Source organism: Ambystoma mexicanum, chromosome 11 (genome assembly GCF_040938575.1).
Source record: "Ambystoma mexicanum isolate Mex_15411 chromosome 11, UKY_AmexF1_1, whole genome shotgun sequence".
NCBI classification, from domain to species: domain Eukaryota; kingdom Metazoa; phylum Chordata; class Amphibia; order Caudata; family Ambystomatidae; genus Ambystoma; species Ambystoma mexicanum.
In genome coordinates, this window is record NC_090934.1 from 450,627,158 (window position 1) to 450,653,034 (window position 25,877).

General features: G+C 49.8%; 1 protein-coding gene across 1 annotated transcript in view; it reads right to left on the bottom strand.

Moving 5' to 3' along the window:
* Window positions 1–25,877, bottom strand: part of LOC138503502 (tolloid-like protein 2) — a 186,946-nt gene that overhangs the window by 65,822 nt on the left and 95,247 nt on the right. Inside the window, exon 13 of the mRNA XM_069623284.1 lies at window positions 8,653–8,768. Within this exon, the coding sequence (XP_069479385.1) occupies window positions 8,653–8,768 (116 nt within the window). The remainder of the gene's footprint in view (window positions 1–8,652; window positions 8,769–25,877) is intronic.

The following is a 25,877-nucleotide window of genomic DNA, read 5'->3' on the forward strand; positions in this document are numbered from 1 at the left end:
CATGAACATGATGGGGTGGATTGATGGTTACAAGGTGAAAACTTGTGTTGAATTGTCCCACCTGTTGTTTTTTGAGCATTTTTCTGAAGCCTGTTCACCGGAGCTGCGTCAGTATGTTGCTGACCAGAACATTTTGGATCCCTTTAAGCTGGCTAGGCTGGCTGCCAAGTGGGTCTCCCATTGGTTGTCCCCTAAGGGACTTCCCAGTGGGAAGGACAAGGACAAAGAAAAGGGGTCCTCTCAGAAAGCTGAGGAGTCCCGAAAGCAGTCAAAGTCGGGTAAACATAAACCCTCCTCTCCGAAGACCCAAAAACCTAGTGGGGATAAGTCATCTGTGGGTGGGAATAAGAATAGTGGTCCACCTGCTGCAAAGCAGGCTCCCACTGGTTCCAGTACCGTACCCCGCACTCCCGGCACTTGTTGGGATTGTGGGGCTCTGGATCACAAGAGGGGTGACTCCAAGTGCAAAGGTAAGGCACTTGGAGTACAGGCTGTCAGCCTGACCTACCCTTACCCCATGTCTGAGGTGGAGGCCACTGTCCTCCCCTCCTCTACAGGCATCACATTTGGTGCTCCTGTAGAGATTTCCTTTGTGTCCCTTGGGGCCTGGGACCAGTATGCAGAAGTAATGGCGACTATCCCACAGAACACCCGTAGATTTTTGAGAAGTGTCCTCCTGAATGGCCAGCCTTCTACTGGTTTGAGAGACACTGGGACAAGCATGGCAGTGGTGGACAGGACCCTGCTCAAGCCAGAGGACTATGTAGGTGCTCCTCTGAGAACCACCAGGTTAGCTGGTGGGCCTCCCAAATTATCGCCTGTAGCCTTAGTCACACTCGTAATTGGAGACAAGACAGCAAAGCTTCCTGTCCTGGTTCAGGACAATGTCCCTGCTAACATTCTGTTAGGTAATGATCTAGTCGAGTTGGGATTGATCTCGGATGGTCTTCCCATGACTGCTGCTGCGGTCACTAGGTCACAGGTGACCCCGGGTCTGGCTGTGAGTCAGGTACCCGAGCCAAAGGTGCGGCCTAAAGCAAGACGAAGGAAGAACAAGAAGGCCACCTCTGTGGAGGGAGCTCCTTCTCTTCCTGCTGTTCCTACAGCACCCATTAGGATCCATTCTCTGGACAGGCTGGGTCCAGTGGTAAACCCCGTCTCAACTCCTGTGGGAGAAGAGCCAGAAGACTCTCCCATGGGAGAGATTCTCAACCCGGAGGATCATCCCGATCTTCAGTGCTTGTTAGCTGAAGGGGGGACCCTCCCGGCCAGACTTCTGTAAAGGACAGAGAGAGTGCCACTATCTCTCTCGAGGGTCTGAGGAAACAGGTCCTGTCCCAGGCACAAGGAGAAGTGCCTAGGACATTCCGCATTTATTGGGAGGGTGAGCTCCTTGTTAGTAAGCCCACTAAGCCTGAACCTGGTGCCCTCAAGAGGTTGGTGGTACCCCAGGTTTACAGGCCCTTCCTACTGCAGTTGGCGCATGAGGTGCCCTTAGCTGGTCATCTTGGTACCAAGAAGACTAAGCAGAGGCTCTCTGCCCATTTCTACTGGCCTCGGATGGAAGTAGAAGTGGAGTCCCACTGCAGAACCTGCCCAACTTGTCAGTTGTCTGGCAAGACTGGAGGCAGTGTCATTGCCCCACTGCAGCCATTGCCAGTGGTTGGCACACCATTTGAGAGGGTGGGCATCGACATCGTCGGTCCCCTGGACCCTTCCACTTCAGGTGGACATCGGTTCATCCTGGTTTTGGTAGATCATGCCACCAGGTACCCTGAGACTATACCCCTTTGGACTGAAACTGCCAAGGTGGTTGCCAGGGCTCTTCTGGGCATTTTCACCCGTGTTGGATTCCCCAAGGAGGTTGTCTCTGACAGAGGATCCAACTTCATGTCTAGTTACATGAAGACCATGTGGAAAGAGTGCGGAGTGACCTATAAGTTCTCCACCTCTTACTATCCACAGACCAATGGTCTGGTTGAGAGATTTAATAAAACTGTCAAGGGCATGATAGGTGCTTTGGAAGAGCCCCTAGGGAGGAAATGGGATCTCCTCCTGCCATGCCTGCTGTTTGCTTACAGAGAGGTACCTCAAGAGGGTGTTGGTTTCAGCCCCTTTGAGTTACTCTTTGGACACCCCGTGAGGGGGCCCCTTGCCTTGATCAGAGAAGGTTTGGAAGCCACCCCTCCAGGTCCCACCAAGCAAGTGGGGGACTATGTGTTAGGCCTCAGACGGAGGATGACACAAATGATGGGTCAGGCAACAGCGAATCTCAAGGCCAGCCAGGAATTGAACAAATACTGGCATGACCTTAAAGCATCGCAAGTGGATTGGACTCCGGGACAGGAGGTCCTCGTGATGGAGCCTACCAAGCCTCGGGCATTGGCAGATAAATGGACTGGACCCTTCAGGATAATCTCCAAGATGGGCAAGGTCAATTATCTGGTTGACATGGGAATCCCACGGGTAGCCCCTCAGGTATTCCATGTTAATCGGCTCAAGCCTTTCCACAGGCGAGCAGAAGTCTCATGTCTCTTGCTAGCTTCAGAGCAAGAAGAGGATGAGAGGGAGCCCCTTCCTGATTTGCTGTATAGCAACTCTCAGGATAGCTCAGTGGAGGGAGTGCATCTCTCTCCAGATTTGACAACAGAGCTGAAGAGGGACTGCAGGACTTTGCTCCAGCAGTATGCCTCTCTGTTTTTGCTGACGCCAGCCTTACACCGTGGTGTAAGCACCAGATTGACACTGGTGACAGCGTGCCTGTCAAAAGCAGGAGCTACAGTATGTCAGATACTTTTAAGAACCACATCCAGGCTGAGGTCGCCAAGATGTTGGATCTGGGATTTATTGAACCCTCAACCAGCCCCTGGTCCAGTGCTGTGGTCCTTGTCCCCAAGGCAAGTTCCCAGGCAGGTACCCAGGATTGGAGGTTCTGTGTGGACTACAGAGGAGTCAATGCCGTCACCAAAACTGACGCGCATCCATTAACCCGGGCTGATGAGCTCGTGGACACCATAGGTGCTGCCAAATTTGTGAGCACCTTTGACCTCACCTCAGGCTATTCGCAAATAGCTCTGACGAACCATGCCAAGGAAAAGACGGCGTTCTCAACACCAGAGGGACTCTACCAGTTTAGGGTCATGCATTTTGGGTTGAAGAATGCCTCTGCCACCTTCCAGAGATTGGTCAATCATGCTCTCAGTGGGCTAGAAGCCTTTTGTGTGGCTTATTTAGACGACATTGCCGTCTACAGTTCCACTTGGGAAGAGCATTTGACACATCTGGGTAAAGTGTTGCAGGCCTTGAAAAGGGCTAACCTCACTATCAAGGCCACCAAGTGCCAGATAGCTCAGGGGAAAGTCACATATCTTGGTCATGAGGTAGGAGGGGGTCAAATCCAGCCTCTCCCCAGTAAGGTAAAGGATGTATAGGACTGGGAGACTCCCACTACTCAAACCCAGGTGAGAGCCTTTTTGGGGCTCACTGGGTACTATCGCAATTTCATGGCGGACTATGGAACCATAGCTGCACCACTGACAGCTCTGACTTCCCCCAAACAATCTAGGAAGGTTAATTGTTCGGAAGACTGTCAGAGGGCCTTTGATGGCTTGAAAGAGAGTCTGTGTAGGGCACCTGTGTTGTGTGTGCCTGACTACAGCCGACCCTTTATCGTCCAGACGGAAGCCTGCGACACCGGAATTGGAGCTGTCTTGTCCCGGTTAGATGACAAAGGGAGGGAACATCCTATCATCTTCATCAGTAGACAATTTAAGGGTAGAGAACTTAGGTGGGCTACTGTTGAGAAGGAGTGTTTCAGTATCGTTTGGAGCCTTAGGCATTTTAGGTCCTACCTTACGGGGGTCTTCCTTCAAGGTCCAAACAAATCATAAGCCCCTGAAGTGGCTTATGCAGATGAAGGGTGAAAATCCGAAACTGCTCAGGTGGTCCATTAGCCTGCAAGGGCTAGACTTCACCATAGAGCACAGACCAGTGAAGAGTCACGATAATGCAGATGGCCTTTCCAGAAGGCATGTTGACCGTCTGGATGAGGGTGTCTATCCCGTGGGAGATAAGGCACCCTCCACCTCAGTCTGGGGGGGGGCGACTGTGATGCTGGAAATGCATCGGAGGGACAGGGCCTCCTTATCCTTGTCCTTTACTGCCTTTTTATCGTGTGTTCTGTTGTATTTTCCTTGCAGGAGTTCATGTGGGACTCCTGGTGGTGCAGCTCTCTCTCTTTTGGTTTGGTGAACAGACCCATGGGATACCCTTACGGCACCCATGGGTGGGGGTACAACCCTGTGCCCCTAGTGTATGTTTTTGGGCACCTGTGGGTGGCCCGCAGAGCAGGGTATGGGCTGGTGGCAACTCCATGCTGAATTTGACAGGTGCTCTGAATGTCCTCCATTTTGGGATACCCAGGCCCTGCCATTGGAATCAGTTGATTCCTGATGCAAAACAAGATGGCCCCTGTGGCCTCTTGCTTTCTATTACCTATTAACTTGTTTTCCCAAAGTCCTGAGAAGCCCTGACTCTGTCCCTTTTCCCTGACCGGCTGTTGGGTGGAAGTTCCATATATGGTGTTGTTGTGAAGTCCAGCCCATACTGACTGGATCCTTCCCAGTGACTGTATGTTGTGGGTACCTCCTGTGGGTGGGTTTTGGGTGAATGGAGTGTGTGACCAATATGCACTTCTTGTTGTGGTTGTCGGGTTTCTGGTATGAGAGACAAAGGGCCTCATTACACGGACGGCGGTAAGGGTTAACGGTCACCGTTAATGGCAACGGTGACCGTTAACCCTTACCGCCGTACTACGAGGTCCCTTTGCGGGTTGGAGGATTTAACGCCTGCTTCTTGCAGGCGTTAAAATCCAACCCGCTAAGGGACCTCAGAGCTAATTACGGCACCGCAAAATTGCGGTGCCATAATTAGCGCCTTCCCCATTCCCATAGAGCCCTATGGGGCAGAAATTGGAATGGGGAAGGGCAATGGCGGAAAGGGGATTTACCGCCCCTCCAACCTTGGAATGGGGCGGTAAATCCCCTTTCCGCCAAGGCGGTGCCGGTATTTTACCGGCATGAGCCATGGCGCTAATAGCGCCATGGCTCACCGCCTACCGTGTAATGAGGCCCAAAGACTGAGACAGCCCTGCCCGAAACTGGCCTGAATGCAGTGTGTAGTGTTGAATGTCTCGGTACTTGTCCCAATCCACATTCCTTGTTGTGAGTGTCTGAGAGGGAGGAAGATGGCCTGAATGCACTGTGTGCCTGATTGGCTGACTGACTGCATGAATGCCCTTCTGTATGATTGGCTGCTGAGAGTGACCCAGCAGTGTGGATGAGAGACAAGATAGTATATCTGGGGACCTCTCACCACTGTAAATTGTTCAGAAGCATTCAGAAGCTGTGTCTTCACTTTAAGAGTAACTGGAACTGCTGATCCTCGACACCCAGCTGGAAGAAGAAGACTTGGTGTTGAATTTGCTTCGACCGATCTGAATGCTGCCGAATCCATCGAAGACTGATCCGAGAGAGGACCTGGTAAGGCGCCTTCTTCCCGTGCTCCGAGGGACTATCGAGCACCGCTAAAACCTTCACCGAAGCTCCCTGGAAGTCAGACCCTTGAAAGGCTGCCGACCCGAGACGGGACCGCTGAGGAGAACGAAGAAAAGCACCCAGACTTCGCCACTGTCGAGGTCCATTGCCGTCGACCAGGGTTTGCAGGTTTGTGTAACCACTGGAGGCCCGTCGAAGTTGTGTTGCCCAGCCGTGGGGACCACTAGACGCCGTGCCGCCGCCAACTGGAGCCGCCCGCCCATTTGCCTAAGAACATTTGACTCCAAGGACTCCCTTGTCCGCAACGTCGACCGCTTTGTCCCGCCGGAGAAAGTCGAGGACGATCAACGCGCCAAGGAGAATCCACCATTGGGTTTCCCGCCACCTGAAGGCCAGAAAGACTTCGACGACTCGACGTCCTTGTTGGGCCACAGTTCTTCCTAAACTCTTTGCGGTCCTGAAAAATCTATCGCCGAGGTGCCCCGCACACCTCATCCTCGCAGGACGTCGCTGACGAGCACCGCCTGGATCGACCTCGGGGTGTCGGCACCCTTGAACTGCTCATCACCGCCGTCGACGACAAGTTCACCATCTTCGACGCCTCTCGACGATCCTTGGCTCCTGCTTTAAAGGGAGTCACTCAAGAAGGATCTGCCGACGTGTCTTCAAAGAACTCTACTCCACCAGGTACATTGGGGGGGTAAAACATTATAGGAGGAAATAAGGCTATTGAACAATATATGGACTGGGCTTGTGCTATTTATCTTTATTTTACAGGTTGCCCAGGTGGGGGGGATCTCCACACAGAACTGTGTCTATCGGTAGAGGCCAGCATTCTGCCTATTGTTTCAACCATCTTATGTTCCTGCCTATCTCTATTGCTGGTTTCCTCGTTATTGATCTGTACAGTTGATGCACTTTAATGAGATTTGATAACATTGGTGGTACCACTTTAGAATTGTATATATTTATCATTGTTGATTTCCGAGTACAAAGTGCGTTATTGTGATCGTGTACATACCTTTGAATATTAATTATATAAAGACTGTGTTTTCAGTAATACAGTGTGTGGACATTCCTTTGTGGGGGTTCGGGGATTACACTGTACTTAAGAACCAGCCTGCATCACCTCCTGAGAAGCTAGGCCTTGATTGCTCGACTACGTTACCAATAATAGAGAATCTTGGCTGGGGTCCTCTGTGCCTCTCCTCTACCATATAGAGAGCGGAAGTACATAACCCCCCTCCAGTCTTTACACCCACCCCCTTTCGGGGGAAGCCAATCTACATGCAGTATACTGTACTCAGGCAGAAGTAAATGCCCAAGGACCGAGCCTGATGTATCATCAAGCCACGTCTCAGTGATGCACGCAAAGTGAAGGGGAAATCATCAACCAAATCATAGCAATGCGTACATTGTGCCACCAAGGAATGAGCGTTCAGGAATAGACGTCCCCCACATAAGGGAACCTTACTCGTGTAGTAAATCCAGTGGAAAGCACAGTAGATGAAAGTGCTAATTTCAGCAGTTGGCTTTACGTGAAGACTAACAGTGTTGGTGACCCAGACAACGTCCATGGAAAGGAGCCCGCTGAGACGTCCATGGCCCGTATAGGCACAGACGGGCTTAACTTTGGCGTGACTTTGGTGTACATGTTGCGAGCCCGCTGCTCCTGCCTACTGCGTTTCCGGTCAGCCCACTGTTTACATATACACGTTAGCGCAGAGGCCACTCCCCCATGAGCCAGGTAGCAGCCACTGAAGAGAAACTGCTGCCTGGTGTGTGCAGGCAAGAAATTAATGAAAGACTGACCGCTGGATCGAGCCCCGGGGTGAAGTGAAGGGCAGGCAATCTTTCCCTGTAGTCGCGGCATACAAGGAAAACAAAAATGTCATTCAAATAAGCATGCTTAAATGTAAAATGTTGCTAAAGTGAAAATAAAAGGCGTCCAGTCAAGTGCCACAGTCAAAGACCATTAAAGGAACCAAGCAAACAGTTTAACTAAAGAAGAAAAGGAAAACGGATAGCAGATGAGCTAACTATCCACAATATCAGGAGCACCTCAGTGCCAACGCTAAGCATACAACATTGAGCAGAGGCGAACAAACACTGTACCTTCAGGGAGAAACCCATGTGTGGAACATTAAGGGATTAGCTTTCACCATGCATTAAAAGGCCTTAAACACTCCCGTTTCTCCTCTTTGCACCATTGATCATGCAATAATAATTGGATTCATACCCCTGGTATTATATGGTCATTGTGCATCTTAAATTCAGCTCATCTGTACGTTCTGTGCCCACCTTGGTACCCTTCAGAGTTCCTAATTCTGCTCTTACAAGCCATATATTGTTTGAAATAAAAATAGCAGTGATTCCAGCTGTGGTGAATGAGACCTCAACAGCAAGAAATTGTTCTGAGTGACCCCAACATGTATGAGTTAGATGTGGGATCCTCACAGCCACCAGCCACTTAAACAACATGCGCCAAATTACAGAGTTTTTTCACTGGTGCAATTGCAAAGTTGCACGGTATTAGCATTAGGTCAAAGTTTGACTTATTTCTAAAAAATAGTGGAACATATTAGTAAACCATTGCACCATGACACTTGCAGTTTGGCATGTTATTAATATCAGGTCAAAAATTGCCCTAGTGCAAAAAATATATATTTTTGATGCATTTTTGCACCAGGGTAATATTTGTCCTAGTGCTAGTACCGTTCTGTATTATCGCTAGGGCACATTTTACGCGGGTGCAAAAATGCTGTGAAAATGTATCGTTTTTGCAGGAAAAAGGTTTCTGTAATCTGCCAACTCGTGCGTTTTATGAGGCTTGTTCGCCCTTTTTTACATTATCCCTTCCAACCTCTTTAAGAAATATTAGAAGTTATTATTTCATTGTTTACATTTGCAGCTATGAATGAATCAATGAAAAGGCTTGTTTTGTGTAAAACTTTATATAGAATTGCATTGGTACATACGTTTGTTTCATTCAGGTTCTGTCTCATTGCTAAGCACGGTCATGCTAGTAAAATGTGAGAGGAGGACTTCTTTCCACACACAGGCAATACAACTCAATACATTCATTAATGTGTTTTACCTGACCAGCCGTGATGCGGATTAACCAAAGGCAGCTGCCGCCAGTCGCAGGTAACACTGTCCTTGAGTTGACAGTGATAGTTCCACTCGGCTCATTGAGCAAAGTTCTGCAGAGATCTGTAAGAAAAAATGATTGCATTGAGTAGAACTTCCAAGGAATGCATCTACTCTTCCGGAAGCGCATGGGGGATTTCCGTGTGTCTCTGGTAGTAAAGAGCAGGTCTTTAAATAAAGAAGAACGACATAAGGGGAAACATCTGAACTGGAACTAGTGAGCATTTATGCTTGGAAAGAACACTTTCATGGGAGAGGGTTTGTATCATTGCTAAAGATATTTGACACTTTGTCAAAGATTATGCAATAACTATGTGAATGTGTGATGTTTGAAGGCATGTACTGCACAATATCAAAGGTGTAGCTATTTCCACCCGACAAACCAATCTATTTCAATGCTAGAGACCTTCTGTCAGAAGGTGATGAATCCACAATACAAGACAAGGAATGGCAATGACCCCATATTATTTAATACAAAGTCTATTTATCCAGATTTGTATTCTGTTAATTTGGTAATTTGGGATATCATTTACAGTTAATGGTGAAATACTGGTAAGAATTTAAATATTAGCAATTAATTCCAAGAACAGAGAAGTTATAGTTAACCTGCTGGCAACTTATGAAAATAATGCTTCCAATGGCTGACCTCAATCTTTGGTTACGACAAAAATAACAAACCTGATCAGGAATTCTTATCTAACAAGTTAAACAGAGCCTTCATCCAATGACAGGAGAACAACAACTCACAAGGGAAGTCGCTCCCTAAACATTGTCTAGACAATGAATGCCACTATAGATCTACCAATCACACCCTTTATATTTTTCTCATATCATATGCTGATCTCCTCAAAACAGATACCCCTCTTCCACATGACCACAATCTTTCCAAGCAGTTTCCTTATGTGGTTGTCACAGGAAGCTATCTTCACCCCCCACTTGACAATATCCTTACTCCCAAACAAATTATTTTGGAAAGAGTTATGAAAATCCTTCCACCAGAAATGCCTACAAACCTAAAAAAAAAAAAAAACTTGAATAGCAAAGACTCAACCTAGCCCTACGCGTCATGGAAAGGGGAAGGACATTAGAAAGCAAATGTCAAAGCTAGATCATTGCCCACCAGCAGATTCCTTTCGTTTTCCCAAAGCATGCTTGTGCCTTCAAACCGACCTTTGACCTTGCACATGCAATGCATGTGGTTCATTTTCCTTTACCACATGCTCATTTGGCCTACTTGTTCTGTGATTCATGATGCTTCTAGGCCGTTTCAAAGAATTTCAAGTGGGAATGATCACAAGTTTCCATTAAATCAAAAATCTATTTGTAGGAATAGTGCACATTTAAAAAAAAGGAAGCCTACAAGGCCATGCATACCAGGATTTTTCAGATGATTCCGGATATACTTGCATGGCCTGGAGCTCTGGTTCTACTTTTCCCATGGAAAATACAATAGTACAAAACGTAGAATGCAAAGAAAAAACAAACCTACTCTATGGTGCTCTCCGTCTCTCCTATCTTTTCTATATGCTTCTCTATCGACTATTATGCTCTCTTCACTAAATCTGGTAGGACCAAGTTTGAAAGGATATACTGGTCTTGAACCCAAGCCTCTCTATCGCTGAAACCTATACCAGTGCTTCCTCCAGGCAAACCCTCACCAATATCCTCTTTGTCGTTCCCTCGCCAGACCTATGGACTCAACATATGGTCTCTGTGCTTTCTCCTTTCTCTTCTTCTCCCATTAAAGGTGGCACGCCGTGGGAGGCTCTCCTGGCCTCCTTCCACTCCTCTAAGGTCATCATTAATGTTTACTTGAATGGTACCATCTTGGTCCAAGGCCCTCAGGCCAACCTTCTCCTCTTTGATAGAAGCTTCCTGTGCCTCATCAATTTCCTTTCTTCTCCTGCTGTTCCCTCTCTTCCCTCCATGGCTTTCTTGCCCCCTCCTGCTGTCTCCTCCAAGGCTACTTTGCCCTCTCCTCCTTCCTCCTCCCCTCCTTCAGGCTTCTTCTATACCTCTGCAGGGCGTACCTCTGATGTGTACCCCTCCTTTGAAGTCTTTCAAGGACGGCAACCGTCTCCATATTGCCACTCTTGCTCAGCTGTCAAACACTCCTCTGATATCTGCCGCCTCCTCGAAGAACTTGACCTCAATGTTCTCTATCTCACCGAGACATGGTTCACTGCCAGCTCTGTCACAAGCTTTGACACTCTCCTCCCTGATGGCTACAAGATCCTCTGCGTGCCCAGACCCAACCATTCCGGAAGGGGTATAGCCCTGATCTTCCCTGAGTGGATTCCTGCCTCTGTCATTCCTATGCAGGCCTACTCCTCTTTCGAATGCCTCGTCTGCAGGCTCTCTCTCTCGCCTAGCCATTCCCTTACTGTGGCTACCATCTATCAGTCACCTGGTCAAATCTCCTCCTTCCTCTCTGAGTGGGCAGACCTCTCCTCTTCCCTCCTGGCCTTGACCACTCAACTCCTCCTTCTTTGGGACTTTAACATCCACCTCAATGCCTCCTGTTCTTCCTCTGGACTCGTTCACGACCTCTACAACTTTCTCACTCTGGATGTTATGATCTCTACAGACCTTCGCCTTTCTGTCCCTCTCACCACTCCTCTCTCCTGTAGTGATTATTTTCTCCTTTCCTCCCAGCTCACTCTCACCACCCCTCAGGCCAAGCCAACTCCAGTACTTCCACCTACCTTCTCAGTTATCCGACCCATGAAGTGTTTGTCAGATGAGGAATTCGCCAACAATTTCTCATCCTCCCCTCTGCTCCCCCTTCGGCTGACTCACACCCTGACACAGCCCCTTCTCTTCTCAATTTAGCTGTATCTGATACTCTTGATGGTCTTGCCCCTGTCATGAGGATCTGCTTGAAGCCGTACGAATCAGACCTCGTCACCCTTAAACGTGAGTGCAGGGTGGCTGAGAACAAAAATGGCGTGCTTCCTGTACATCTTCTGACAAACTGGCTTGCCGCCTGTTTCAAAGGTAATACCGGCTCTCTGTCTGCACCAAGAAGAGAGCCCTCATCCAAGCCCGCATCTCTGCGGCATCCAACAACTCGGCCGAACTCCTTCAAATCTGCAAGGAGCTGGCCAATCCTGCTGCAATCTATACCTCTCCTGTCCCCTCCCAGGCCCTCTACATGGCCCTGGCTTCTCATTTCATCTGAAAAACTCATGACATCCTGTGCTCTCTCTCTTCCTCTCCTCCTCCTTCCTCTACTCCCCGCTCTTCCTCTGGCCCTTCTGTGGTGACCTTCCCTCCCTCCTTCTCTGCCTTTCCCCTGTTCACCCCAGACAAGGTTTCTAGACATGTCCGATCTATGAAAGTCTCATCAAAACATGTTCTCCCCTGTTCCTCTAAAACCATCAAGGAACACATTGACACCCTGCTCTTGCTTTGGCTGACTTCTGCAACCACTCCTTCAACACTGGAGTCTTCCCTTCCCCCTGAAGCACTCCCTTGTGAACCCTCTTCTTAAGAAACCCTCAGCCGACCCCTCCTGCCCGGCTAACTACCATCTAATCTCCATCACTCCTTTCCTGGGCAAACTCCTGGAAAAGCTGCCCATCTCCCAGCTTAATCTGCACACTGAATCAGTTGGTTGTCTCCATGACCATCAGTCTGGCTTCAGAGCTGCCAGAAGCACGGAAACTGCTCTCCTGTACATCTGTGAAGACCTGCTCTCCAACCTTGATTCCAATACCCCCTGTGTCCTCATCTTACTTGATCACTCTTCTGCCATTGATACCGTCAACCATGCCATCCTTCTCAGTCATCTCCATGATAACCTGGGTATCACCGATCAAGCCATGGCTTGGCTGACCTCTTTCCTCTCCGATCGACCCTCCGAGGTCCAACTTGGGACCTTCCTTTCCTCTATCTCTCGCTCTACCTGTCGTGTTCCCCAAGGGACTAACCTCTCTCCCTGGCTGTTCAACCAATGCCTGCCACTTCTTGACCACCAAATTTCCACTCACTGCCCCAACTTTCGGTGCTATGCGGATGACAGTCAGCTCATTTTCAGGCTCCCTTCTGCCATCTCCTCTCCTTCTCTCATCTCTGACTGTCTGTCTGCTATCCAGGAGTGGTGTGCCGTCAACCATCTCTGCCTTAATGCCAGTAAGACAGAGATTCTCCTTATCGGCACATCTGCTCCCTCCTTTCCTGTCGCTCTCTGGCCTTCCTCTCTTGGCCCTCTTCCTGCTCCCATGTGTGAAGCTAAAAACCTCAGGGTCACTTTGACTTCACACTCTCTTTCTCTCCTTATATCTACGGCATCTCTAAGAAGTCACACTACCAGCTGCACCTGCTCAGAGATATTCTTCCTTTCCTCTCCTTCGCCCAGAAGCTCACTGTCTCCCGAGCTCTGCTTCTACTTTCTGCCCTCTGCAACTCATCCAGAACAGGACTGCGAGACTTGTCCTTGGCCTCAAACCCAGGGATCGTATGTCTCCAGGACTGAAATCTCTTCACTGGCTCCCAGTGGCTGTGAGGATTAAGTTCAAAACCCATGCATTGTCCACAAGGCCTTCTGGGGCCTCAATACCTTCAACTCTGTTCCTAAATATCTTACATCTCGAGCCATCGCTCATCCGCCTCCAACTCCCTCAGGGTCAGTCGCTTCTCCAAGCAATGAGTTGGTGGTAGATCTCTTTCTTCAACTGGGGCCTCCCTCTGGAACAGCCTTCCTGCCTGCCTGAAACTTGAACCATCTCCGGTTCCGGAAGCACCTCAAGACCTTCCTCTTTGCTTCTGCTTTCACTCCTCCTCTCCCCTGCTGAACTCCTGACTGAAACTGCACTGGTCACATGGTTACCCCCTGATCTTGGGCCCAGGTCCCCTCCCCCACCAGCTGCACTGCCTCCCGGGCATCACCTGCACTTGGGTGCTGTTTCCGTATACCTACAGTCCCCTACCAGCTCTTGACACTTGATGTATGCACTTACCCCTGCACTTGCCACAAGCTGGCCACACATTTCACCTATTCTTATTTATTAAATGTATTTTACTGTTGATCCTAAGTATTGCATTTCCCCGTCCCCCTTTACCCCTCTCACTTTTCCCTTTCCCTTTCCCCTTCCCCTGCACTTGCGCAATCTCAATGTCACCTAGTAAGATTGTTGTCTTTGTATTCTCTCTGTTCCCCCTCCCTTGCCGCATCTCGCCTTGAAACACGTGTGTGTATAGGCACGTTACTAATGCCATATCATATCATAACAGTTTGGGCTTTTGTGTAGGCACAGATAAGGCAGAGTTGTATTAACTGGCCATTGATGATAGCAGGTGCAAAATGGTGCGAGTACCTGCACATGTAATAGCAGTGCCTGGCAAATACCAACACTGTTGGCTTTACCAATGCTGGTTTTTAACAGGATTTCAGTGAAGGACACACATAGTGCTTATAAATCGAGTGGCTGAAGGTAGACCTGGTTAAGGCATTTTTATTACATCAGTAGTGTATTCACAGCTCCAGTTAAGTCATTAACTCTCAGAAAACTGCTTCGAAAAAACACTGGCAGGCACTTTGAGTGCAATGTTTGTTCATAAGGCTTGATTAGAACGAGCTCAAGAGTTCCCACGCGGAGGTGTTTTGGGCAGAATCAATGGATGGGCAAATACCCAAACAACATCTACAAGTTTTGTTCCCCTCCTCATATGCCAGTTATCTCTATATGTACTATAGTGTAATACTTTGGGTGTAAAAGTATCAAAAGAGCCTCATAATAACCAAAATGAAAATAGGTTCCTTCACCCGAGCCAGCAGTGGTTTAAGTGGGTGGGAAATACATTGTAAAACTAAGTTGTTTTAACTACAGAGAGTGGCAGATATATTTAACAAAGTGCTGCACTCGTTTCACATTGTGGAGGGTGTTTCGCGCTAGACAAAGATGGAGACCTGGCGCTGTGGAGGGGCAGCGGCAGGAACATTCTTCTATAGAACTTGTAGACTTGAACTAATGACCATATCAAAATCAAAATGAAATGAAACGAAAACGTTATCAACATTGAGGCAGCCCCAATAGACAGCCTTGTTGAGCTGCCACCTCACAATTTTTACATGCACAAATAGACAAATCAGAGTCCACTGACACAGTACATTTTCACAAACTATCTACTGATGCACAAGCACGATTGTGAATTTCTGCGCATCTATGCTATACTCAAGGGAACTGAACCACATACATACAATTAGTCTTGCGCACTCAGATGTTTATGTTTCTTTCAATTATAAAGCACACTGAAGAACCAACTACGTCTAAGTAGAACCAAAGTAAAGAACGTGCAAAAAAAAATACCTCTTTGTTCTTTATGAAGAGTTAGGATTTCAGTTAATCGACTGGTTACTAGGGGTAAAGCATTCTAAAGCCCAGGGGAAACAACTGAAACTCTCTGACCCTCCTAGTTTGGCACAGCTCCTCTTGGAATTCACAAGATCCACCACCAGTCTTGCATGATCTTCCTCTGGAGGACGCCATGGGTGCAGCGACACTGGCACAACCCAATGGATGCGCAAATAATAGCGCCTCTCATCAACAGCACTGTAATCGAGTTGTTATTCCTCAGCAACTGCAGTGCCACTTTTTGAACGCTTCGCTGGGAGATGCTGCAAAACAGCTCACACAGGGTGTGAAAGGACAATAGTTGCCTGCTCAAGCCACCAACATAAAGTACAGGCATGGGAATGGCCCTTGCCAGGCACAGCCCCAGTGGTGTTAGCTGGCCATTGTTGGGAGCAGGTGCAAAATAGTGAGAGTACCTGTACATCCAATAACAGTGCCTGGCAAAGGTTTAAAACGAATGCCACAGCAAAAAAATGCTGGCTTTGCCAATGCTTGCTTTAAAATGGACTTCAGTGGCTGAAAGCAGGCCTGGTTGACATTTTTATTACAACAGTAGCTTTAGATCTCCAATTAAGTAATTAACTCTCAGAAGACTGATTTGAAAAAACATTGGCAGGCACTTCAAATGCAAAGTTTGATGGTAAGGCTTGAATAAAGCAAGTTCAAAGAGTTCCCACGATGATGTGTTTTGGGGAGGCAGAGGCATGAATGGGTGGGAATGGCCACAGGGATTAGGAAAGCCGTGGGCAACCAATTTGTGGGCACATAACCAAACAACACCTACAGACTCTGTGTCCCTCCTCATATGCCATTCCTCCCTTTCTGTATTCCAATGCAGTAGTTTTGTCTTATGCACCTAATATTCCTAATAGTCCAAACTAACAACAATGGACAACCACATCCTAATTGACTGGGAAACATTGGATGCATGCAAGGTTGCTACAAGGCCCAACCCAAACAAACAATGCAAAGTACGTAAAAACTATATCAAACAAGTGGAAACTGTTTAACAACCTGACTGATGTATTTATAAAGTGTAAAGAAATTGTGTTTAGGGGGCTCTGTGAATTTCTTCCAATATTCTCATGCATTACCGGGGGTCAACTCCAAGTGGATAGTATGAAGGGGTGGGTTTCTCTCGATAAACATTTAACAACATAGGTTATTTGGTTGTAAGGTTCCTGTATTGTGTGGCTAACACACCCTATCTAACAACAATATTATAGGTATAGCATTCGTATTGCTTCAAATTCTGTTCCATGGGATCTCTTTCCACACAAGAAACACATTTCTATCTCGCATCAGAAATATTCAGGCATGGCAAAAACAAGAACAGAGGGACAATACATGCAAATCATGTACAACAAGAATGGTTCATTAAAACATCACTTGCTCTAATCCTCCAAACACACATTAAAACAACGTATTCTTTTTTACAGCATCCCTCCTGAATCTTATGAAAATACAAGTCAGGTTTCACACGGACCTTACACAACAAACACAGAAAGGCTGGTCATGTAAGGAGAAAGACTCATTTCAAATCAAGACTTCATGAATCTTACCCAAAATGACATGCTGGTGCTAACGAAAACAAATACCCTAGAGTGACGCCAAGGAAAGCCAATACAAAAAGCCTAACACATGTCATGGGGCAATCCAGGAGTGAGGTGACGAAGGGGATATTCAACAGTTAGCGTTTACTACACTCTCAATAGCGCAAGATTATGATATGAGTGGCTGCTTTCATGAAACGATTCTCCAGGGTAAATATCAGAGATGAATGAATGATCACTATTGATCATAGACTTGACCTCAAAAGAAATGACAGAATGCCAAAACATAATAGTCAGGATTATATGGTCAATCATGGTACCATCACTTAAACCGTTGAATGTGGCTTTGCCTAGTATATCTGGTGGTACTCCAGACATCACATGGAGGCAATTTTACATTGTACTTTGTGCACATAAGGGCCTAGTTTATCCTTTCTAGGATCGCTTAGGATAGGTGTAGTGATGCGATGCCATATGCTACCTTGTTGGTCGTCAAGTAGTTCTTTTTTAGGGCCTTTCCCTAGTTTTAGGTTGAAGTTACGCCCCATTATACGCAGCGGGCTGTTCCTGAGGAAAGGTACAAAACAAGGTCAATAGATTGAATGTAAGCCAAGAAACGCCCCCCTTTCCTTGTAATTTGGAGCCCAATAAAAATTGATTAACCACAGTGATGGAAAGTTGGTATCATGTTTGACTTCAATTTGGAGATACTCTGTATTACTATGCTCTTCGGTTTGAAGACAGATAGGGATATCATGCATCACAACCCTGCAGCTTTTCTGCCATGTCAGCTGGGGATTGCTGAGCTGGCAAATGAAAAAACGACATCTCTGGTGAAGGTGGCTGTGGACCAGGTTTCTTGCATTAAAATAATGTCAATAGAGTCGATTGAGTTGAGAATATCAGCTTCACACATTTTGTTGTTAAAACCAGCCACGTTCCAAGAGACATTTCTAGTTTTGTCTTGGGCATCATTTCATGTTACCAAGTGTTGCACGTCATATACCATGGGCCTCATTAGATATTTGGCTGTAGCCTTGCCAGTAAAACCAGCAGGATTTGCCAAACTTCCGGAAATTTCCGGCGCCCGCGAATGCGCATTTACCGGGTCATTACGGCCCTGCCGGACCCGGTAATTGCCCATTTGCGGGCGCCGGAAAAACAATGCTCCCCATTCCAATTCGGACCCATAGGGCTGAATAGGAATGGGGAGGTTGGATGCGCCGGCACCGTTTATAATGGTGCCGGTGCATCCGACATGCTGTGCTCGCAGGTGCCGTTCTGCTGACCTAGCGGGCAAAAAGGGACCCACAAGCACAACTCATAGTTGGCCGGTCTGGGAACTACGGTACCGGCATCTTTACCGGTACCATAGTTCCCGGACCGGCAAACTTATAATGAGGCCCCATGTCTCGCACATTGGGGTGTGGGCTTGGGTTCACAGACGTTGCAACAGCCAACGCTTGGAGTCCGGCCTACTCGCACCGAGTTGTCGATGGGTAACAACTTTTGGAACCAGGGGTAGAAAAAGTTACCAGAACAATAAAATGTCTGAGTTGGCAGCGATTCTTCGTTAGATTGGAATTGTTAAAATAGTTAACTATTCCAGATCGCTTTAGAGTAATAATTATACAGTCAGCATTTAGCTATTTGTTTGTTTTTCCAATTCATCCAGTTCTTCTAACAATTTGGGGACCAATGGCTGGTCCTATGATGGAGATATTTATCCACTGAGCCACTTTATTAATCAAAGAGATAGATGGTCCTCAATCAGTGGAGTTTTGTGCTGGTTCATGCTCAATAATAAATGATACAGGAGCAGACACAAGCAACATATCAAACGTGGCAGCCATTTTTGTTTCATCTAAATTTGGGTAGCAATATGGTGGAGAATTCGTTATTTTCCTTGCCCTCTCTAATGGAAGCGTCACACAGGCATCCTGTGTTGTTGCAGCAATCTACTACCAAGGCTACACAGGCATCCTGTGTTGTTGCAGCAATCTACTACCAAAGCCGCAGGTAGTTCTGTTGTACACTCGCTGGCCTTATGAAGAGTGGAGATCTACTTGCCCTTTCTGCTCTCACTAGCTGTAGGGGTGTTGTGGCAAGCAAGGGAACTTGCAATATTGGGCATGTTAGCCTCTTCTTTGTGCTGTTCACTTGATAGTACCCCCATCTTGCTATGCCTTCATTTTCTCTCCACTGCGTTTTTTGGAGCCTCTAGTTCACCCACGACTTGCCTTAGGTATACATTACGTGTACCTAAATGGTGTGTTTTACCTGGAGCTGCTTTCAGAGGCAGAGAGGCAGTTGCCTTTCTCTTTCCCATATTCAGAGGCCACTGGAACATTCTGGTGAATGATAGCGCTATGGTCTGGTGGTGACAGCAGATGTCCCGTCTCCTTGACCTTGTCTTGTGACTTTTATCGATCGTGGCTGGCCAAGCACCTTCTCGCCTATCTTATGGACTTTGCAGGCCTTGGACACTCTATGGTCTTGCAGGCATTGAGGACATTCAAATAAAAAACTCAGGAGTCTGTTATGGCTGAGAAGACCCATTGGCCAACCAAGTAATGCAAGCAATGCATTTGCACTACCCGTTTCTCCAAAGTAAACAATCAATCATTACACAGGCTGCTACGTGAGCTACTACACAGCCTTAAGACTGTGCCTGAAGATTTAAATTTAAAATGGACAAGTTACCCTTTTCATCTTAGTTTGTTTGTTTGTTTTATTATTTATAATGCGCGAGAGTACCCGGGGGTATCAGCGCGCAGCATTTAAAAGAAATTTCAAAGCTTGGTTAAAATACACAGAAAATATACATGATTACAAAATACAAAATAGGTGCAAAGAGTTATATACAAATCAGCAGTCATATTATAGGACCATAATGTACAAGTAAGCAAGAGGGCGCACATGGTTACAAAGTGTGCAGGTAACGAAGGGCATTTTATTGTCTGAGTGGGACCAGTTTCAGCCAAGAAACCACATTGGACCGAAAGTTCTGGTAAGGTAGGTCTGCTCTGAGGTTAGGAGGCAACGAGTTCCAGAGCTTGGCAGCTTTTACCGGGAAACTGTTGCCCCCTATAGTTGCCCTTTTGTAGTGGGGAACAGATAAACAGTCTTTGTATATAGTTCTAATGGGTCTTAAGGAGGGTTGTCTGTGGAATCTGTTAATCAGGTAGATGGGGGCAGAGTTATTAAGGGACTTGTGGGTGAGTGATACCGTTTTTAAGAGAATGTTGTCTCTAGTGGGGAGCCAGTTGTTCTGTTGGCTGAATCCTGTAATGTGCTCTCTTCTGGAAATGGCCAGGGCTGCTCTGAGAGTGTTGTTCTGGAGGGTTTGCAATTTGCTGGTGGTGGCCTTGGTGGACCCCAAGTACATGGCATTGCAATAGTCAAGTCGAGACAATATGAGGGTTCTGGAAAGTGTCAGGCAGCTGGAATCCGATAGGAAGGGTCTGGCTGCGCGGATTAATTTACACGTGTAAGCCGTGGAGGATGCAGGGGAGCTCACTTGTCTTTTAAGGGAAAAAGTGGAGTCTAGGTAGAAACCCAGTGTTTTGACCTCCTGTCCGACTTTGATATTGTTCCCGTCAATCATGAAGGAGTTATAGGCCGGGCCAAGTTTCTTTATGCTGAATGTAGTGCCTAAGATGATGAGCTCTGTTTTATCATCATTCAGGCATAGTCCATGGGTGGCCATCCATGCCTGGATGAGGAACAAGTTACTTACCTGTAACTGATGTTCTCCAGCATGGGTCTGGCATGGATTCACATGCTCATGAATATTCCCCGTCGTCAGGCTGGGAATCCTCGGTAAAGAAAAATCAGTATCAGTTTCGTTTCTGATCTGTCTTTCGTAGTAGTAACCAATCACTGATCTCTGCATCATACTGACCACAGCCAATGACTGTCATCTCCCTAAGCCCCGCCTCTGGCAGCCATCTTCAGATTTGGTAGCACGTGAAGTGCCAGTATGACCAAGTGAAGAGCCGCAGAGGGGTAGGCTGGAGGGTTCGCATGTGAATCCATGCCAGACCCATGCTGGAGAACAACAGTTACAGGTAGGTAACTTGTTCCTTCTCCAGCATGGGGTCTGGCATGGATTCAGATGCTCATGAATAAAAGAATACATAGCAGTACACACATGCACAACCACGGGAGGTGGCAAAGGCTCAACATTAAGCATTACATCCAAAACTCAACATTAAGCAATTCTTACCTCCTCACCAGGCTCACCTTAGGCGAACAGGTTGCGCAGCACTGCTTGGCCGACCCTGGACTCCTCCCTGGAATCCCGATCGATGCAGTAGAATTTCGTGAAGGTGTGCGTCGACCTCCACGTAGCAGCCCTGCAGATGTGCAGCAAGGGCACACCAGATAGGAACGCCGTGGTAGCTGCGATCGCTCTGGTGGAATGGGCTCTCGGACGGCCAGGCAGCGGTCGGTTTGCCAACCGATGACAGTACATGATACAGCCAGAGAGCCATCTGGAAATGGAAGCCTTCGAGAGAGCCTTCCCCTGATTGACAGGTCCAAAGTTCACAAAAAGTTGTGACGTCTTCCGAAAACTCTACGCGGTCCACGTAGAACTTCAGCGCTCTAGCCACATCCAGCGAGTGCAAAGTCCTTTCAGCCGGCGACGAAGGCGACGGGAAGAAAACAGGCAACACCAAGGGTTCGTTGAGGTGGAAGTCCGACGGCACCTTGGGCATGAAGGAGGGGTGCGTCCTGAGCACTACCCTCGTGTCGTGAAAAGTCAAGTACGGGGGCTTGCAGGAAAGGGCCTGGATCTCTCCCACCCGTCGTGCGGAGGTGATGGCCACAAGAAATGCTGTTTTCCACAACAAGAACTTCAACGGAGCTGAGTGCAGAGGCTCGAACGGAGGTCCCATGAGCTTGGTCAGCACCACATTGAGCTCCCACGCCGGGGCCGGGGCCTTCACCGGCGAGAACGATCTGAGCAGTCCCTTCATGAATTCTTTCACCAGACGATGAGACCACAAAGACATCCGTCCCGTGGTTCTGGTGTATCGGGAGATCGCAGCAAGATGAATCTTGATGGAAGCGTGCGCCAGTCCAGCCTTGGCCAGCGTAAGCAGGTACGGCAGTACTTGAGGAGCCGTAATCCGTAGAGGGTTAATCTTCTGTGCGTGGCACCAGACAGAGAACCTCTTCCATTTGTGTCCGTAGCATTTAAGAGTTCAGGACGCCCTGGCCTTTGCAAGAACCTCTCTGCAGTCGGCTGGTATGTCGTAACCTCAAAACTCTAACGCTGCAGGAGCCAGGCCTGTAAGTTCAGCGACCTCGGGTCGTGATGGAGGATGGCGCCTCCTTCCCTGGAGAGAAGATCCACGTCCACTGGCAGCTTGATTGACGGGGACGCTGACAAGTCCAGAAGGTCCGGGAACCATATCTGCCTTGGCCACGCAGGTGCGACGAGGATCATCCTGCACCGTGACCTCTTGAGCTGGTTGATGAGCCGGATCAGCAGCAGCAATGGAGGGAACGCATATAGGAACAGGCCCTCCCAGGGGAACGAGAAAGCATCGCCCATGCTCCTCGGCTGGGGAAACCTGCTGGCGAACCTCCGGCACTTGGAGTTCGTCGCCGTCGCGAACAGTCGATCTGGGGTGTGCCCCACCGTCGGAAGAGGCGGTCCACTAGATCCTGTCGTAGTTCCCACTCGTGGCACGAGCGCAGCTCTCTGCTGAGCGAGTCGGCGATGGTGTTTTTTATTCCTGCCAGATGAAACGGCACCAGAAACATCCCTTGGGCGAAGGCCCAATGCCACAGGTCCTGCGCCTCCTTGGACAGGGCTGGGGATCTGGTACCGCCCTGCTTCCTGATGTAGAACATGGTGGTGGTGTTGTCGGAGAAGATCCTCACCACCTTGCCCTTGAGGGACGGAAGAAAGGACCCGAGGGCCCAAAACACTGCACGGAGTTCCAGGACGTTGATATAGAGGGACTTCTCCGTCGGGAGCCAAAGGCCCCTTGCGTGCAGATTTTCAGTGTGCGCTCCCCACCCTTCCAGGGAGGCATCCTTGGTCACTGTCTGCTGGTGGCCCGGGGGTCTGGAAGTCCATAGCCGCCGTCAGATGCGCACGGGTGCCCCACCACCGGATCGCTCGTCGGAAGCTCTCGTCGAGTGTGATCCTGTCCTCGAAGCTGCCCGTGTCTGAATCCAGCGCGCATCCAGGAACTCCTGTAACGGGCGCATCCGAAGCCTGCACAGAAGACATTATTCCGAAGAGGGATTTGATGGACCTCACCCTGGCCACATCCGCAACCAGCATCCGCTGCACCTTGCCCAAGATGGCCCTCGTCCTTTCCTCCGACGGAGAGGCCAGAAGCGCCACTGTGTCGAGTTTCGCTCCCAGAAACAGCGCGTCTTGCGCGGGCACCAGGTGGGACTTGGCGTAGTTTATGGAGAATCCCAGGTCCGTGAATAGTTGGACGGTCCTCGCCGTGTGCTCCGCGGCGAGTTCCCTTGCCTTTGCTCGAATGAGCCAGCCGTCCAGGTAGGGGTAGACGTGGATCCCCTCCAGGCGCAGCCGCGCCGCCACCGGTGCGAGGCACTTAGTGAACACCCTGGGTGCCGACCTCAATCCGAAGGGAAGGGCTCTGAACTGGTAGTGACGCCCTTGGACCACGAATCTGAGAAACTTTCGGTGTCCCTTTAGGATCGGGATATGGAAGTAAGCATCCTCCAAATCCAACGACGACAGGAAATCGCCCTCCTCCAGCTGACCCAGGACGTGCTGGAGGGTGACCATCCGGAACTTCTGTGCCTTGATGAATTTGTTCAGTTGTCGTAGGTCCAGGATGGGACGCCATCTTCCCGTCTTCTTCTTCACGAGGAAGTATCTTGAGTAAACTCCGGAGCCCCGAAGCCTCTTTGGGACGAGCTCGACGGCGCCTTTCTTGAGCATCGCCTTTACCTCCAAGAGAAGTTGAGGGACGTGATGTTCCTTCCTGGCCATGGGGGGGACGCGTGGGCACTTCTTTAGAAACTCGAGCGCGTGACCCTGGGCCAGGGCGTCCAGCACCCAACAGATGGACTCCCACACGCTGACGAAGCTTGCCAGCCGGCCTCCCACCGGGGTGCTTCGGTGGGGGCCCGACCCCACGGCCGGTTCAGTCCTGATTCAACAAGGCTTTGCCGCCTTGTCCTCCTTGGCGACGACGGCGGGGTCCGCCCGACTTGCCTCGTCCCCTGTAGGCTTCCTGTGACGACGAACGGGCCGCTTGACGATAGGTGGAAAATCCGCCGCCGGAACCTTTGGAGGCACCCTGCTTGCCTCCGCCGCTCCGAAAGGGCGGCAGTCGTTGCTGGAGAACACCAAGAGCCCGGGCCGTCTCCGTGTCCGTCTTGATGGCTTGTAGGGAATCGTCCACTGTTTTCCCAAACAGGTTGCTCCCGTCGAACGGCATGTCCAAGACTCTGGTCTGCACGTCCTGCCGGAGGTCAGTTGCCTTGAGCCATCCACGCCGTCTAAGGCACACGCCGTTGCCCAACTGGCGAAATCCAGTGTCAGCGATGTCCGTCGCTATCGTAATGCCATGGTCCGATGCCACTTCTCCTTCCTGCAAGAACTCTAGGGCATCCGCCCTCTTGTCGTCTGGTAAGAAGTCCAGCAGGGGGGCGATTTTGTACCACAACTCCCTGTCGTAGTGGGCTACGATAACCAAGGCGTTGGCAGCCTTAATCGTCGTCGCTGCCGATGAGATGACTCTGCGTCCCATTGTGTCCAATTTCTTTCCCTCGCCGTCCGGCGGGGAGGTTGATGTAGAGGCCGAGCCCCCCCCGCTTTCTTCCTGGCCGCCGCGGAGACGACCGAGTCCGGGGTCGGCTGTGCCCAAAGGCACAAGTGGGCCGTGTCCGGGACCCGGTACTTCTTCTAGTACTGATCCCTTCTCGCAGGCGTTGTGGATGGGTTCTTGAGGAGGGCGAGACCCTCATCCCAGATATCGTCCAGTAGAGGTACAGCGAGGACCGTCTTCCTCTTGGTCTCGCGCCGTTGATAAAGGAAACCTTCCTTCTTCTTCTCTTCCGGGCAGAGCTGGAAAAGCTCGGATGCCCTGGCGATCATGGCATGAAACGATCCAATCTCGTCGGGCGGGGAAGCCCGGGGAGGAGGTGACGACGGGAGATCCTCGTCGTCTGTACCCGTCGCGGCCGTGTCAGTCCCCGTATCATCCCCACGGGTCGTGGACAGGGAGGAGGGCTGAGCAGGGCGCGATGGTTGAAAAGGAGGTGGAGGATGAATCCTTCTTCTCTTAGGAGGAGGGCTCCCAGAAGGGCCTGGCTCCGGGTCCCCTGTCTGGAGCGGTTCCTCCGTTGGTGGTAACGGCAACCTCGTCCTTATCTCCGAGCATAAGGACTGTATAGCCAACAAAATGGCAGCCGAGTTGTCTTGCGGCACTGGTTGAGGGGATTCCGACGGGCGGTCAGGAGCCCCGTCGGCACCCTCGACGTTATCGTCGTCTCCGACGTCAGGGTCCCTCCCGACGGGCTGGTCTTCTTCCACGCCAACGCCGTGGCTTAAGACTTCGATCAGCTCCTCCTCAGAGGTTGAGGCCGAATCCACAACGACCTCCTGCCCCCCCTTTTTCTTCTCCGTAGGAGGTTTCATGGGGGTCCTGTCGATGGGCATGAAAGAGGACTCCCTCCGCGGTGGCAGGGAGACTCTGGGCCCCGAGGTCGCCACCACTGGTGTAGCCTCCACAGGCTGAGCCAGGGCCGCCGCGACTGTCTCGATAGAGGCCTTGGCCGGGTGGATCAAGGCTTTCACCACCTTAGGTGCGCTCACCGCCTTCTCCTTGGGGGGAGGGTCACCGCCTTGCTCCCCCTCCGATGGGGCCTTCGAGCTCGACCGGGGTCTTTCCAGGAGCTTCACCGGGTGCTCGGCCTTCCTCTTACCCGAGCCAGAGCGTTGGCTTGTGGTTGATGGCGCTGGGGAGGTTGCGCCCTGCCTGGCGCCCGTAGAGCCCGACCGTTCGGCGCTCCCGGTGCCAGTGGACTCGCTGTGCTTGGCCTTCTGTTGGGCCCCCGTCGCCAGGGCGCCCTCGAAGGTCTTAGAAGACCGCTCGGACTTCTTCTTCTTTTTCTCGCCTGACGGGCTCTTCCCTTCCAGCCAGTTGGCGAGACGCAGATGGCGGTCCTTCATGGTCCGCTCCGACATATTGCCGCAAAACGCACAGTACTTCTCCACGTGCGTCTTGTCCTCATGCAGGCAGTAGAGGCAAAGGGAG